The sequence below is a fragment of the Phoca vitulina genome, unplaced genomic scaffold, assembly GCF_004348235.1.
Source record: "Phoca vitulina isolate PV1807 unplaced genomic scaffold, GSC_HSeal_1.0 scaffold25, whole genome shotgun sequence".
In the NCBI taxonomy this organism is placed as follows: Eukaryota; Metazoa; Chordata; class Mammalia; order Carnivora; family Phocidae; genus Phoca; species Phoca vitulina.
In genome coordinates, this window is record NW_022589728.1 from 41,139,732 (window position 1) to 41,157,171 (window position 17,440).

The following is a 17,440-nucleotide window of genomic DNA, read 5'->3' on the forward strand; positions in this document are numbered from 1 at the left end:
CAGTTTGACCCTGTTAGTTTGTATGATTGTCACCCTCCCAGTCAATGGAAAAGGACAGCAAGTCCTTATGATGAATGATGATAGGGAAAATGTATTCAGGAGGCATGGAAGCTCAGTTTCAAACAATAAGGAACAAGTGAGGCCGGCTTGAGAAGCAACTCCAGGAGCAACTGACAGTATAAACCTTGATCCCCCTTCTAAAGAAAAGGTACAGGGAAAAAAATCTCACATTAATCCAAAATCACAATCAGAATTAGTGAACAAAATAGCTTCAAATCAAGGGATGGGGCGCCTGGGTGGCTCAGTCGTTAAGCGTCTGCCTTCGGCTCAGGTCATGATCCCAGAGTCCTGGGATCGAGCCCCGCATCGGGCTCCCTGTTCAGCCGGAAGCCTGCTTCTCCTCTCCCACTCTCCATGCTTGTGTTCCCTCTTTCATTGTGTCTCTCTTTGTCAAATAAATAAATAAATTTTTTTTTTTAAAGATTTTATTTATTTATTTGACAGAGAGAGACACAGCGATAGAGGGAACACAAGCAGGGGGAGTGTGGGAGAGGGAGAAGCAGGCTTCCCGCCGAGCAGGGAGCCCGATGAGGGGCTCGATTCCAGGACCCTGAGATCATGACCTGAGCCGAAGGCAGACGCTTAACGACTGAGCCACCCAGGCGCCCCAATAAATAAAAAATCTTAAAAAAAAAATCAAGGGATGGTTCTCATGGATAGTGCAGAATACGCGATTTATGTTGGTCTTCTAAGTCCCACTTACAGCTGATACTTGCTATTATCATCAACTTTTAAGTCAATTCTCAAAATATTTGTCTATAATGTGTTTTCAAAGACTTGAAAGTATGAGGATCAAACACGACCAAAATACAAGCCAGAATATAATGGCAGTAAGGGTGTTACATGTTTTCAGAAACAAATTGATCGCATTTGGTTCGGATTTCACAAAAGAGATGGTGTCTAAGAATAATATAAATATGTTGTTAACCAATGGATAACTAAGGCTTTATTACATAATAAAGATGAAATAAAATTCCATGTCTTTAATAGAAGAAAAGCTGAATTGATGCAAAGATTTACTAATTCTGTTCTGTTACTAATAATAAGATGAAACATTTGATAGAAGGATGTTTTTGAAATAGACTTTGCCTGTATTTTTTCTTTTTTTTTTTGGTTTCAAGTAGGTAAGTCCTCAGGGGCTTTTATTTTATATTCTTCTCATACCTTGGCAGCACACTATACTTGGCATACAAAAAGCACATGATTAATTTCAAGATAGGAACCTCAGGAATCATCTTCAACTCATCATGTAGCACATCCAATTTGTCATCAGGTGCTGTAGATTTTATCTCCAGCATCCTTTGAGTCCATTCCCCTTGAACATTTTTATTTCCATGACCTTATTCCAAGTCTTTATTCCTTACCCAGTTTACTACAATAGCCTCCTAAGCTCCATTTCCATGACTTAACTTCTTTTTTTTTTTTTTTTAAGATTTTATTTATTTATTTGAGAGAGAGAATGAGAGAGAGAGCATGAGAGCAGGGAGGGTCAGAGGGAGAAGCAGACTCCCTGCCGAGCAGGGAGCCCGATGCGGGACTTGATCCTGGGACTCCAGGATCATGACCTGAGCCGAAGGCAGTCGCTCAACCAACTGAGCCACCCAGGCGCCCCTCCATGACTTAACTTCTTAAAACAAAGAACATTTTATATCACTCCCTAAAAATATCCATTGCATAGAGAAGGGATCCTCAAACTTCCAGAGGTGGCAGAAAATCATACTGTTTCTTTGAGAGCATATTGTAAATGAAAGACCATTTGAGAAAATGAGAGGTCTTTAGGTCAAGGTGAGGCAAAAGGCAATGAAAGGACCCTTCAGATTTTGGGCTGGAAACTAGCAGTCCATGATTGCAGTGGTAAAATAATCCAGTTATCATCAGAAGTGATCTTTGGACCATGCATCCACTACTTATGCCCACGGCCAGCTGGAAGCAGCTGGTATTAGAGGATAATGGATTGACCTACTGAAAACTCAGGTATAATGCCTGCTGCAAGGCAACATCTTGAGCACTTAGGGTTCTATCTTTTGGGATTATGTATATATTTTGGAAAAAATGGCCTATATCTCTCAGAGCAAAATGAGAGATTGGGGGGAAACAGAATGTTCCACTCTCATTATCCTTTGTGGAAGTTTCAGGATTCAAGGGAAGAACAATGTTTCTACTACAGAACACAATCATGAGTCCACTGATTTCTATCTAAAGGTTGAATAATGATCTTTCTTCTTTCATAATTCCGTTTCAGTTTAAGAGGCTATTTTTCCTCTCTACCCACTACTGTTTAGAGCAGGCACATTTGCAATTAAGCCCATCGTCACCTTGAGGTGATTACGAAGGAACTATAAGAGGAACGGGCATCGCTTTAAGACTCTTGACTTGGAAAACAGTGGCCCTCGGTGGCCACTATATTGTTCCCCATGAGGTGGAGCTCTTACAGTTAAGGTCATCTGATAAGGAGGAACTCTGCTATCTACTGCCCATTACCCTGGGTCCTAACATATCTTAGGATTTTCAAGGTCCATAGTCTGTTCTCTGCGTTGATCCGGGTCTTTTCGGGTCTACTGGCAACCTCCACCGTGTTCCTAACTCCTGGCCCAGTGTTGTTTAAGGGCAAGACGTATTTACAGGCAGCCAAAGGCATAAAAAGAGTTCCTGGAACTGTTTTTGCACAGCACTGAAAAGCGATAGCTTCTCTCCAAATATCCTAACGTGACAAAGGTGCTATTAGGAGAATCTTGCTGCCTGGTAAGAATGGGACATCCATAATTACCCCGTGACTTCAGTGATTTCTTGCGCTTTTTTCTCTCACTCCAAAATGAGCATTTTGGGGGGCGCCTGGGTGGCTCAGTCGTTTAAAAGGCTGCCTTCGGCTGGGGTCATGATCCTGGGGTCCTGGGATCAAGCCCCGCATTGGGCTCCTTGCTCAGCGGGGAGCCTGCTTCTCCCTCTCCCGCTGCCTGCCGCTCCCCCTGCCTGTGCTCTCTCTCTCTCTTCCTCTTTCTGTAAAATAAATAATCTTTAAAAAAATATATATATAATGAGCATTTTGTCTGTTCCTAAATCTGCTTCTGAATATTGTTGGAGAGAAGTTCCTGGTATTTGTTGGAGAATGCCCGAGGTAATACAAGCTAGGGTATAAAAAGTGCAACAAGTTAAAACTATGTTCCGCTGCTGTGGAATATCTAAATGCATCCCGCTCCCCGCATTGACCATAGTATTACTGTTTCTTTAAATAATATCATGAAATGCAAATGTATGTGTTTAACCAGTTTGGGTAGTTCTGAAATCTTAAGTTCCAAGTAGAAGCTTCTTTCTTGTAATGATCTTGCAATCTAAAGTGGCCTACGAAACCAGAGCGCCCACCCAGAGCATTTTGCGGCTCTCCTGAAATCACCAAGCACGCAGGCACCGAGAGGAGTTCGGAGCCGCGGGCTCCAGCTCAGGCTTGCGTCCGCTTCGTGACCAACACCTCGCTGGACCTCAGCTTTCTCTCCGTCACATGGGGCGCGGATGGGGTTTGGATCTGGAAGATGACACTGATGCTATTCTCGACTGAGTCGAACGACAACAGCAGCGGAGGGCCCGCTGGACTCCCAGCTTTCGGAAGGGCCGGCGAAAGGGAGAGGCTGCCGGGAGCCCGGCGGAGGAGGCGGGGAGCGCCGGCCGTGGGCGGTGCCACCCGCGTCGTCGACTCTCCTTCCTGCCCGCGCAGGCCGAGGCGCGCCGGCAAAACGCTCCGGCCGCCCTCCGCTGCCGGCTCTCTGGTTCCTGGGCCGCCGGGCGGGACGCGGTTGGCGGCGACACCGGAGGGGGGCGGGTCAGGAAGTGGGGGCGCGGCGGCCGGGAGCGGTCTTGGGGCTGCCGAGGGGTTCGCGACGCGGAGGGCCGGAGACTCCGGGCCGCGCGGGACCCGGAGGGGCGCCCGGGCCTCCGCGGAGACGATGGCGGAGGAAGAAGGTGAGGGCCCCGGGGTCCAGCGCGCCAACTGTCGCCCGTGATCTCGGGAAAGAGGGGCGGGGGCGCGAGGGGCCCAGAGGCCTGGTCTCTGGGCGGTCAGTGGCCGCGGCTGCGCGCGGGGTGGCTGCGTGGGGGCCGGGAAGGAGCGGGGCGGCGGCGGCGCGGGGACGTTTAGGAGCGGAGTGAATGGCCCGAAGTTTTGTCTGCCTCAGTGGGAAGCAAAGGTGGAGCTTAAAGTTGGGAATGGGGTAGGGAGAGAAAAGGCTGTGTGTGTGTGTGTGTGTGTGTGTGTTGCGGGGGGAGGGGGTCCTGTTTGAGGGGGAGGGCTACTAGCAGACAATTAATGGGGTGGGGGGTTAGAAGATGGAGGCTTAGGTACTGAGTGCATATTTGAAAGTGATAGTGTTTGACCAAATGCTCCTCATTCTGAGTGCCTTCTTCAGAGGTCTGTGGATACCGACAAATACAAAGTCACGGGAGCGTCGAGGGGGGGGAGAAGCCTCACGCCGCGGGTATAGGAAGAGGCAGGGATTTGGGGTAAACAGGGTAAGGTGAATTGGGAGGGGAAACTGAAGAAGGCCAGTTCATTTATAGGTTAGGGGGAGATGGCAAAGGGCTGAGGGATGTAGTAGTTTGGGAGGATTAGGAAGCCAGGAGTGCTTTGAGTGTGAAAGTGGGTGGTCTAGACAAATCTTCCCATGCCCCCACAGGGCCAATGCGAAGAAAATTAATCTCTTCAGTAATATTTATTCATAGAAAATGATAAGTATGGGAGAAAAATGGGGAGTTAGAGGAACTTACCAGCTAGCGATAGATATTACAGGAAACATTCATGGCATGCATAATAACTTCATGATACCCGTGCTAGTTTCAGGAACAGGTATATATGATGGTGTCGCTTGACAGAGCAGTTAGATTTTGCAATCTGGTGGGAAATACAACTTTTTACCTTCTTGAGTGCAGTTGTGAATGTGATCTCATTTAGATTTAAACCTTATTGAACCAGGAATGCAAGGAGGGAATTTCAAGAATTCAGTGGAAAGCAATTTATTTTTATTTATTTATTTTAAGATTTTATTTATTTGACAGAGACACAGTGAGAGAGGGAACACAAGCAGGGGAGTGGGAGAGGGGGAAGCAGGCTTCCCGCGGAGCGAGGAGCCCGATGTGGGGCTCGATCCCAGGAACCTGGGATCATGACCTGAGCCGAAGGCAGACGCTTAACGACTGAGCCACCCAGGCGCCCGGAAAGCAATTTTTAAACAATTGTTTTCTGCTCTTTGGCTTGCTGCTTGTCCCTATGCTCACACTGGCCTCATATTTGCCTTCTCTTTCTTGAGTTTTCAGAGTGTTAAAGCTGATCTAAATTTAAGACACTCTACCTAAAAACGTCAAAAACAACGTCAAAACCAATGGCTATTTGTAGTTGGTGAGGAAGAATGTAATTCCATTTATTACCTTGGTTTTATCTTTGGTTGCAGTAGTTTAAAACATTTCTTGATATTTTTTCCTTTTCTGAATAGTTGCAAATCTGTGGAGTAGGTTGATAAGCTAGCTTGTATGTTTCCATTAACACTTTCATGCTTAAGCTAAAGCATGAAAAAAAATACTGCAATACTAAAAGTCTTTAATATGCATCATACAAAATGAGAAATTGTTTTAGGAGATTATAGTTACACTTAATTAAAGCAATGTGATGTGGAACTAATTAAAAAGACCATACCATTTTGTGAAATTTATTTATGGGATATAAAATGAAAAGTGGTGGGCGCCTGGGTGGCTCAGTCGTTAAGCGTCTGCCTTCGGCTCAGGTCATGATCCCAGGGTCCTGGGATCGAGTCCCACATCGGGCTCCCTGCTCCGTGGGAAGCCTGCTTCTCCCTCTCCTATTCCCCCTGCTTGTGTTGCAGCTCTCACTATGTCTCTCTCTGTCAAATAAATAAATAAAATCTTTAAAAAAAAAAAAATGAAAAGTGGTTTTGGTTGTAGAATTACTGATAATCCAAAAGCAAAAGCAAATACATCTTATATAGAACAACTAATGTATTGAAGTTTTATTAAAATATAGTTTCATTCAGCAATTTTTTAATTCCATAAACATTTGGGTGCCTACTGTGTTAGGTGCTGGGATATAATAATAGTCAACAGTGAATGAGTAATTACAGTCTTACTTATTATAATAATGCTAGTAATGATAATATTTATAGCAAACATGTCTATGTGCTAGGCATTATTCTGAGTGCTTTACATTTGTTTTATTTGGCACTTTTCCAAATACATATTATCTTAAAATTAGACTAAATGGTCTATTTTACCCCTATATCCCGTTTTTGCTTATCATTCACATTCACTTGGGTCCTCTTCATTGTCCCACTGTTACTCCAGGTAAATAATTTTTTGAGAATGTCGTCTTACAAAAAATGTCTTCCTTGTTGCAGTAGAGGATCAGATTGTTCATACTTATCCTTTCTGAAAGAAATGTTAGAGCAAAGAAAGAAGTGACCACCTTGAGTACAGCAGTATTAACACTTCATTTGGAAATTGCTGTGTGTTGTCTGGATGGACATTTGCAGGCCTATTTGTAGCTCTGCTAATGATCTCATGTGAAGATCATTGGACCAGACCTGGAAATGGCAGGTTATTTTTGTGGTTATGTTATCATTTTCATTTAGTTTGACTTTTTCTTTACAATGCTAAAGATACAAGAAGGAAAAGGAAACTTAAAATCTGTCCTAGAACTTTCCTATCAGTTAATCGGCATCATTCATGGCTTTGGCCTTTGCTGCTTCTCCACCTGGGGATTCCTGGTTTTGTCTTCCAATTATGAAGCTATGAGATCAGTATAAAGGAAAGGAGGTGAAATTTGGATCTAGTCAGTTTTGTTTCTTGGTGACAGGTAAAAAATTTAAAAAAAAAAAAATTTTTTTTTTTTTTAAACCCAACGCTGGGCTTGAACTCATGACCTTGAGATCAAGACCTGAGTTGAGATCAAGAGTCAGAGGCTTAACTGACTGAGCCACCCAGAGGCCTCCCCCACACCCCCCCCCCAACCTCAGTTTTTTGTGAGGGACAAGGTTGAAGAGATTGGCTAAAATGAATACTGTATTTCCTAGGTTGTACTTTTTGCTCCCACAATTTAATGTCACCGAAACCAACATGTCTTAAAATCAGTTCATACATTTAATATGGTAGTGTTTCCCCCCCCTCTTTGAAAAACTGCTTAGGGGCACCTGGGTGGCTCAGTTGGTTAAGCATCTGACTCTTGATTTCAGCTCCAGTCTCAATCCATGGTCATGAGTTCAAGTTCTGCGTTGGGTTCCATGCTGGGCAGGGAGCGTACTTAAAAAAACAAAACAAAACAAGGGGCGCCTGGGTGGCTCAGTCGTTAAGCGTCTGCCTTCGGCTCAGGTCATGATCCCAGGGTCCTGGGATCGAGCCCTGCATCATGCTCCCTGCTTGGCGGGAAGCCTGCTTCTCCCTCTCCCACTCCCCCTGCTTGTGTTCGCTCTCTCACTGTGTTTCTCTCTGTCAAATAAATAAAATCTTAAAAACAAAACAAAACAAACAAACTGGGCTCCTGGGTGGCTTAGTTGGTTAAACATCTGCCTTCTGCTCAGGTCATGATCTCAGGGTCCAGGGATCAAGCCCTGAGTTGGGTTCCCGGCTCGGCAGGGAGTCTGCTTCTCCCTCTCCCTTTGCCCCTCGTTCCTGCTTGTTCTCTCTCTCTCTCTCAAATAAATAAATAAAATCTTTAAAAACAAACCCAAAACCCCCAAGATACCTGCTCAATATCTTAAAATGTATAGCATCTTAGAACCAAAAAGATATAGTGTTATAGATCCTTTATAGATAATTTATTTGTATGGCCCTTGATTGTTGCTAATATAGATTCTGGAAAGATGGCTTTATGAATTATTTGGGAATCTGTGCAAAATTTTTGTATAAGCTCTACTTCTATAAATAAAATCCATTTATATGTACTAAGAGAACACTTATTAGTCTCTGTAAAGTGATTGATTTTATGAGGAAATTTTTTTTTTTAAGATTTTATTTATTTATTTGACAGAGAGAGAGACAGCAAGAGAGGGAACACAAGCAGCGGGAGTGGGAGAGGGAGAAGCAGGCTTCCAGCTGAGCAGGGAGCCTGATGCGGGGCTCGATCCCAGGACCCTGGGATCATGCCCTGAGCCGAAGGCAGACGCTTAACAACTGAGCCACCCAGGCGCCCCTAAGGAAATTTTTTAAAAAGGAAAATGATAGCTTTTTATAAAGAACACTTTTTATGTGATACCCCTTTCCAGTCTATCTTTATCTTAAATGTGTGCTTTTAACCTCTAATAAAAAAGACCTACTTAACCCATTTGTAAACTACCTTAACAGATTTGTTAGCTTGCTTTCTGAAATTATCCAGTTAAATTTTCAAAAAAAATTTCAATACTATCAATGTGTGTGATCTTGTAAGTGTAATGACTGAGTAAACTTCTTGGGGTTATATCACCCAGTTACTGCATCCACTCAGCCACCTCCCCTCCAGCAACCCTCAGTTTGTTTCCTGTAGTTAAGAGTCTCTTATGGTTTGTCTCCCTCTCTGATTTCACCTTATCTTTTCCTTCCCTTCCCCTATGTTCATCTGTTTTTTTTCTTAAATTCCACAAAAGAGTGAAATCATATATTTGTCTTTCTCTGACTGACTTATTTCGGTCAGCATAATACCCTCTAGTTCTAGCCACATCGTTGCAAATGGCAAGATTTCATTCTTTTTGATAGTTGAGTAATATTCCTCTGTGTGTGTGTGTGTGTGTGTGTGTGTGTGTGTGTGTACACACACCACATCTTCTTTATCCATTCACCTGTCGATGGACATCTGGGCTCTTTCCTTTTTTTGGTTATTGTGGACATTGCTACTGTAATCATTGGGGTGCATGTGCCCCTAAATCCTCATTTTTGTTGGGTGTTTTTAACTTTTGCTTTATCCCAGAGCAATTAAAAAGGCATCATGAGAAAGAAATATAGTAATATTTATTAATTGACCCAGATTTGTATGCAAAAATACTGAAAATCTGGGGTGTTTGGTGGCATAGTCAGTTGGGCGTCCATCTCCTGGTTTTGGCTGGGGTTGTGATCTCAGGGTCATGGGATTGAGCCCCGCGTTGGGCTCCATGCTCAGCATGGAGTCTACTTGAGATTCTCTGTCCCTCCCCCACTGTGCACACACATGCTCTCTCTCTCTCTTTTTCTCTAAAATTAAAAAAAAGAACTCAAAATCTGAGGCATGGCTTTTCTAATAATAATGTTATTTTCTAATCTGTTCACTGGCTTCAGTACTTAAGACAATTACAAAATAAATGATAGCTTAGAAATGGTTAAAAATTAGACCAGACTGAATCCACTAAATATACAGTTATTATTTTTTAATCACAATGCCAGTGTTTAAAGATATTTTAGCAAACTTGAGTTTGCTTTGAAGCTATTTTAAAAAATATCCTTTTTAGGGAGGGCCTGGCTGGCTCAGTTGGAAGAGCATGTGACTCTTGATCTTGACAGTCATGAGTTCAAGCCCCACATTGGGTATAGACATTACTAAAAAAAAATTAAATTAAAAAAATACAGAGTTGTTTTTTCATTTTCCATAGTAAAGCTAGAATCCTTCATCTGATCAGCAGCAGCGGATTCATTCTCCTTTTCTGACTTCTCTTTCTAGGCTCACATTTCATAGCTTAAGGTCATCCCTAAAAGAAAAGAGAAAACTCTCCTCTGCTCCAGTAAGGAGGAAATAAATTCTTGAACCACCTTATAAGCTTGGCAGGACAGTTTGTACCAACATGACAGTCATAGTCTACCCTTATAAGATAATTAATTCTGGGGGCACCTGTGTGGCTCAATTGGTTAAGCATCTAACTCTTGATCTCAGCTCAGGTCTTGATCTCAGGGTCATGAATTCAAACCCTGCGTTGGGCTCCATGCTGGGTGTGGAGCCTGCTTAAAAGAAAATAAAAAGAGGGGGCGCCTGGGTGGTTCAGTTGGTTAAGCGTCTGCCTTCGGCTCGGGTCATTATCCAAGGGTCCTGGGATTGAGCCCCGCATCAGGCTCTCTGCTCAGTGGGGAGCCTGCTTCTCCCTCTGCTGCTCCCCCTGCTTGTGCTCGCTCTCTCTGTCAAATAAATAAATAAAATCTTAAAAAAGAGAGAGAGATAATTAACTCTAGGAAGGAAAAGTAGTTAGGTTTGAATATAGTAAATTTTTGTTTCATTTGGAATTCAGCTTACTGGTTTGGAGGTACTTTTTTTTTTTTTTTTTTTTTTTTTAAAGATTTTATTTATTTATTTGAGAGAGACAGAATGAGAGACAGAGAGCATGAGAGGGAGGAGGGTCAGAGGGAGAAGCAGACTCCCTGCCGAGCAGGGAGCCCGATGCGGGACTCGATCCCAGGACTCCAGGATCATGACCTGAGCCGAAGGCAGTCGCTTAACCAACTGAGCCACCCAGGCACCCTGGAGGTACTTTTTTTTTTTTTTTAAGATTTTATTTATTTATTTGACAGAGAGCAGGAGAGCACAGGCAGGGGGAGCGGCAGAGGGAGGGGGAGAAGCAGGCAGGGAGCCCAATGTGGGGCTCGATCTCAGGACCCTGGGATCATGACCTGAGCTGAAGGCAGTTGCTTAATTGACTGAGCCACCCAGGCGCATGCCTATTTCACATATCTAAATTATAAGACTGTACAATGATAATAACACAGCACTGAAATTCTGCAGAACTTGCAGGATTGTTTTAAAAATGAAGTATAATTTTATGATCAATGTATTTTATTATATTCAGATTTTTAAAAAATTGTTAATTGTTGAATCATGAGTGTGATATTCTCAGGTAACTAGAATAATATGCTAATGTATTAAATAACACCTTGTTCCCCAGTCATTCTGGAAAGGGGTTTACTTATTTTGGGATATTTTGAAAATAACATTATCTCAGGAGAAGAGCTTGTTTGTTTATCAATAGGACTCTGAAAGCACAGGTGGAAGGGAGAACCTAAATTTTTTTTTTGTATGAAAGACAGTCTTTCTGTCTAAATGAATTATTTATTTATTTAATTGTGAAAAAAGGTATCTTTGATACTGAAAGGTCTCCATGTGACTTTTGCCTTAGTATAATAAAAGTTTGGGTTATAGATTAGAACAACTTGATACACGTGTTGCAATAATGTCTTAAATATTTGAAGGACCAACAGTAGAACTGCGCCAAAGAAAAAAGCTGAAGTCTTCAGAAAATAAGGAATCTGTCAAAGAAGAGAAAATCAGTGACACTCCAATTCCTGAAAGAGCTCCAAAACGTAAGTTAGATAAATTTGGAGTTTTTGTGCTACTATAGAAATGGCTTTTTATATGCTAGTTATTATATTTTGTATTAATATTTTATCAACTTTTTTTTTTTTAAGATTTTATTTATTTGACAGAGAGAGACACAGTGCGAGGGGGAACACAAACGGAGAGTGGGAGAGGGAGAAGCAGGCTTCCCAACGAGCAGGGAGCCTGATGCGGGGCTCAATCCCAGGACCCTGAGATCATGACCTGAGCCGAAGGCAGACGCTTAACGACTGAGCCACCCAGGCGCCCCTTGTATTAATATTTTAAATGTGTATACCTGTTCTGAGATTAATTACATGGTATTGTCAGTCAACTTTGGTTTTGCTGTAGAACAAACCCTAAATCTCACTGGCTTACAAAAAACACTTATTTCTGACTAATGTTCCATGTTGTGGCTTCAGGTTGGCTGGTGTAGCTTGATGTGTCATGAAGGAACAGCTCCTACTTGCAACATTTTTTTTAAGACAGAGGAAAAGAGCGGGAGAACAGGCAGAGTCATGCCGTGTCTCTTAAATTTTCTGCTGAACTGGCACTTTGTCACTTGTACTCATATTCTGTTGACCCAAAGAAGTCATATAATCAATCCAGACGGTGAGATGGAGAAATATACCCTGACTACAGGGAAGAGATGGAGAAGTATACCTTGACTACAGGGAAGCATTGCAAGTCACATGGTAGTGGGCAGAGATAAATAATCTTTTTATAGGAAAGGATAAAATAAATGGGAATAATAATGTAACATTCTACCACATTCTTTCCTTTTGGTCATAAATATTTACTTTTCTCCCTCAAACAAAATACACTCACTATCTCTCTGGCCCCAAGGAAGATACTCAGTCTTACCCAGTCCTGGCAGCAGTCTTGAGGCCCAAGGTCTTCTTATCTACATCAGGGCTAGGTATGATTCATTCTAGTCCAGATATCTGTAAATTAAAAAGGTAAGTTTTGTGCTCTGTGTCAGGGGTCCCCAAGACCACCCCCATGTTTGGTGATTAGCTAGAAGGACTCACAGGTCTCAGAATATTTACAGCAATGACTTATTATAGAGAATAGTACAAAACAAAATCAGCAAAAGGAAAAGACCTAGGGCTAAAATCTGTAAGAAACTAGGCATAAGCTTCGCTGATTCTTTTCCTAATGGAGTCACACAGGATGTGCTTAACTCCTTCAGCATCAAATTGTGACATTTGTTAAGTTTTATCTACCATGGAAGCTCATTAATGACTGCGCAGAGTTGGTTTGTTTTTTTTTCTTTCTCTCTCTCTTTTTTTTTCTTTTAAAGATTTTGTTTATTTATTTGACAGAGAGAGGCACAGCAAGAGAGGGAATACAAGCAGAGGGAGTGGGAGAGGGAGAAGCAGGCTTCCTGCAGAGCAGGGAGCCTGATGTGGGGCTCGATCCCAGGACCGTGGGATCATGACCTGAGCCGAAGGCAGACACTTAACGACTGAGCCACCCAGGCGCCCCTTTTTCTCCCTTTTTTAAAGATTTTATTCATTTGAGACAGAGAGATATATATAGAGAGAACATGAGCAGGGGGAGAAGCAGAGGGAGAGGGAGAAGTAGACTCCCCACTGAGCTGAGAGCCCGACACAGGGCTTGATCCCAGGACCCGGAGACCATGACCTGAGCCGAAGGCAGACGCTTAACCATCTGAGCCACCCAGGCACCCCTTGTGTTTTTTTTTACTTAAGAATTTATTTATTTATTGGGGCGCCTGGGTGGCTCAGTCGTTAAGCGTCTGCCTTTGGCTCAGGTCATGATCCCAGGGTCCTGGGATCAAGCCCCGCATCGGGCTCCCTGCTCAGTGGGAAGCCTGCTTCTCCCTCTCCCACTCCCGCTGCTTGTGTTCCCTCTCTCTGTGTCTCTTTCAAATAAAAAATAAATTCTTAAAAAAAAAAAGATTTTATTTATTTATTTGAGAGAGAGGGAGAGAGCGTGCACGCATGAGCTGGGGGTGGGGCAGAGGGAGAGGAAGAAGCAGACACGATGCTGAGCAGGGTGCCTGACATCACCAAGACCCTGAGATCATGACCCGAGCTGAAGGCAGATACTTAACTGTCTGAGCCACCCAGGCAGCCCTGCACAGAGTTTTTATTGGTGGTTAGTCATGTACCCTTTACCTACCACATACCAAAACTAGATTCCCAGAAGGAAAGCGGTGAGCATAAACCACACTGTTTGTACAAACAGGTCAGGCACAGTAAACTGACTGATGAGAGAATGGTGGGAACCTTCCTGAAATCCTAGTTCCCAGATTCCAACAAAGAGCCTAGCTTGCAAGCCGGCCTTTCTCCACAAAGCAGTTGCAGGGCTGCTATGTTAATTTTTCTGCACATTCCCCCTCTCCCAGTATACATTGTTGGACAGGGACAGGATAAGCAAAATAAATGCTTCCATTCAGAAAGAGGAAGAGAGACACATCAGCCACTGGTCCATAGCAGTTTTGAAATCCTACCGGGTAAATAGGGCTCCTTACTCAGGAGTAGGGATGTTTCTTGATTAAGCCCCAATTGTTTTCCTTGGGAGTAGCTTCCCAGCTCAGTGTTCTCTGTGGTCCTTGGCTCCACCCTCTGGAGGTCCTTCTTTTTCTTTCTTTTTTTTTTTTTTTAAGATTTTATTTATTTATTTGACAGACAGTGAGAGAGGGAACACAAGCAGGGGGAGTGGGAGAGGGAGAAGCAGGCTCCCCGCTGAGCAGGGAGCCCGATGCGGGGCTTGATCCCAGGACCCTGCGATCATGACCTGAGCTGAAGGCAGATGCTTAACGACTGAGCCACCCAGGCGCCCCGGTCCTTCTTTTTCTATTATCCTACTGAACTATATATGAAGATGGCTTTGGAGAACATGCCATCCTTAGGGGCTGAACAGCCTTCTCATTGCTTCCTGCTGAGAGTTGAAGAGAGTTGAAGGCCCATTTATTTTTTTATATATATTTTTTATTTTTTAAAGATTTTATTTATTTGTCAGAGAGAAAGAGAGAGAGAGCACAAGCAGGGGGAGCAGCAGGAGGAGGGAGAAGCAGGCTCCCCGCTGAGCAAGGAGCCCAATGCAGAACTCGATCCCAGGATCCTGGGATTATAACCTGACCCAAAGGCAGACGCTTAACCGACTGAGCTACCCAAGCGTCCCTGAGGGCCCATTTACATATTTTTTCTCAAATAAGATAAAGGCAGTGGGTTATCTACAGAGCTAGTTCTTGGGGGTAGCAGCAAGAAAATTTTTTGGAAGCTGGAAAAATAATAATCCATATTATGCAGTGATAAATCCTGTGAATAGTTGCAATTTTAATACTACTTTTTTATTACTTTAGGTAACAGGATTGTAAAACAGGATGTTACTACAGTCCCTTGGTTATCAGCTGCATTTGATTACAGGAAAGAGATGAATTTAGAACAGAATTAGCCTATTTGCAAGCAGGAATGAAGAGGAAAATAGGGAATCCACAATTTCTGGGACTTGTAGTGTTGAGTTAGAACTGTCTATTTTAGCTAATAAAATCAAGAAAATTGAGAAATACTTTGAGCAACAAAGACGATGACTAAGATGAATCCTCAAGGCAATGACTAAATCGGGGCAAGGCTCTCCCACAGAGTTTGTTAAAAATATATGGATGGATGAAGGTATTTCCTAGAAAATAACACAGGGTGTGGTTCCACAGAAGCCTAATAAGATCAAAATACATGTAGTTAAACCTTTTCAGAGACTCATCTAGAAAAAAAATTGTAAGTACAGTAGTTCCCCCATCCAGTAGTTTCACTTTCCATCATTTCAGTTATCTGTGTTCACCACAGTTTGGAAGCAGATAATCCGCTTTCTGATGTGTTGTCAGAAAGTTAATAGTAGTGTAACACTACTTCATGGTACCTATGTCATTCTCCTTACTTTATCTCATCACTACCATTTCACATCATTACAAGGAATAGGGTGAGTACAGTACAGTAAGATATTTTGAGAGAGAGAGAGACCGTGTTCCCATAACTTTTATTACAACATATTGTTATAGTTGTTGTATTTTATTATTAGTTATTGTTAATCTCTCACTGTGTCTATAAATTAAACTTTATGACAGGTATGTATGTATCGGAAAAAGCGTAGTGTATCTAGGGTTCAGTACTATCCACAGTTTCAGGCATCCACTAAGGATCTCGGAACACATCCCCCGCACACAAGGCAGGAGAGGACTTCTGTATAGTTGTTGGAACGTGGATGGAGCTGACTAGAATCAAGTAGGTAAAAAGCTGACAAAATTGTTCGTTTCTTTGCAGGAATAAGTAATTTAATTTTTAAAAATTAAGGTAGAGGCATGCCTCCTTTTATTATGTTTTGCAGATATCTTTTTTTCTTTTTTTAATGAGCTAAAGGTTAGTGGCAACCCTGTGTCGAGCAAGGCTAACAGCACCATTTTCCAACCGCATTTGCTCATTTCCTATCTCTGTGTTATATTTTGGTAATTCTCGCAGTAGTTCAAACTTTATCATTGTAATATGTTGTGGTGATCTGTGGTCAATGATTATGATTCACTGACAGTTCAGGTGATGGTTAGCATACTTTAGCAATAAACTCTTTTTAAAATAAGATATGTATGGTTTTTTGTTTTTTTTTTGGACATAATGCTACAGTGTAGTATAAACTTAACTTTTATATGACCAGTAAACCAAAAAATTCACTTAATTCGCTTATGGCAATATCTGCTTTATTGCAGTGGTGTGGAACTGAACCTGTGATATCTCTGAGGTATACCTGTATAATTAGCTTACAGTAAAATGCACAGAATCTTAGGCATTTAATTAAATGAGTTTTGACACTGGAATGCAGCTGAAACAAGATACAGAACATTTCTATTATCCCAGAAAGTTTCTTTATATCCTCTTGAAGATTTTCCCTGTACCCCCCCCAAGACAACCACTCTTCTTTTTTTAAAAGATTTTATTTATTTATTTGTCAGAGAGAGAGAGAGAGCACAAGCAGAGGGAGCAGCAGGCAGAGGGATAAGCAGGCTCCCCGTTGAGCAGGGAGCCCGATGCGGGGCTCCATCCCAGACCCCGGGATCATGACCCGAGCCGAAGGCAGACACTTAACCGACTGAGCCACCCAGGCGTCCCAACATCCACTCTTCTTATTAATTCGTTTTGCATGTCGTAGAATTTCCTATAAATGGAATGATACAACATGTATGCTTTTGTGTCTGGATTTTTTCACTTAGCTCGGCATGTTATCCTTTAAAAATATAATCATTTTGAGATTCATTCATGTTGCTGTAATTTTTTATCTATTCTCTTCTTGTTGGACATTTGAGTAATTTTCAGTATTTAGCTATTATGAATAAGGCTTCTATGAACATAGTTCTACAGATCTTTTTGTGGACGTTTGTTTTTATTTCTGTTAGGTAAATAAGAGAATTGCCTGCTAAGTTTTTGAGAGAGATGTACTGTTAAAAGAACTGTCAACCTAGATTAAAAAGGATATAACTATTCAGGTCTTAAAATGGTATATACATGCAGGAAACAAGCTGAATAAGCTGCTCTTAGGGTGTCTTTCTTGAGAAGCAGTGAGTGTGTTTTGCCTTTGGGAGGGAAGTGAGTATTTGTGATGAATGGGGAAGACCCTGGTAGACTCTTATTGTTTGCAAATGTTTGCTCCCTTCCCTAAAGTGAATTATCCATTTCTTCCCATTGCCATGTGATTTGGAGTGTGTCTCTGAAGCAGTGTGTACTTTGCTCCCTCATTGTCAGGCTTGTTGATGTGACTTGCCTAGACCAATGGAATGTCTGTGGAAGCAACACTGTACTAGTTTTGACCAGAAACTATAAGAGGCATTGTATGCTCTGCCTGTTCTCCTGCTTTTTTTTTTTTTTTTTTAAGATTTTATTTATTCATTTGACTGAGAAAGAGAGAGAGCACAAGCAAGGGGAGTGGCAGGCAGAGGGAGAGGGAGAAGCAAGCTCCCTGCGGGGAGCCTGACTCGGGGCTCCATCCCAGGACCCTGAGATCATAACCTGAGCCAAAGGCAGGTGCTTAACGGACTGGGCCACCCAGGTGTCCTGTTCTCCTGCTCTTATCCTC

At 42.5% G+C, this 17,440-nt stretch overlaps 1 protein-coding gene across 2 annotated transcripts in view; it reads left to right on the plus strand.

The window, feature by feature from the left end:
* Positions 1–3,778: 3,778 nt before the first annotated feature.
* The window catches only part of DPY19L4 (dpy-19 like 4), a 65,283-nt gene continuing 51,621 nt past the window's right edge, over positions 3,779–17,440 (plus strand). The window contains exons 1-2 of one of the 2 annotated variants that reach the window (XM_032421752.1): positions 3,779–4,014; positions 11,230–11,340. In XM_032421752.1, the coding sequence (XP_032277643.1) occupies positions 3,999–4,014; positions 11,230–11,340 (127 nt within the window). In that variant the 5' untranslated portion in view covers positions 3,779–3,998. Of the gene's footprint in view, positions 4,015–11,229; positions 11,341–17,440 lie in introns of those variants that run through there. The other variant, XM_032421753.1, reaches the window with a different exon arrangement.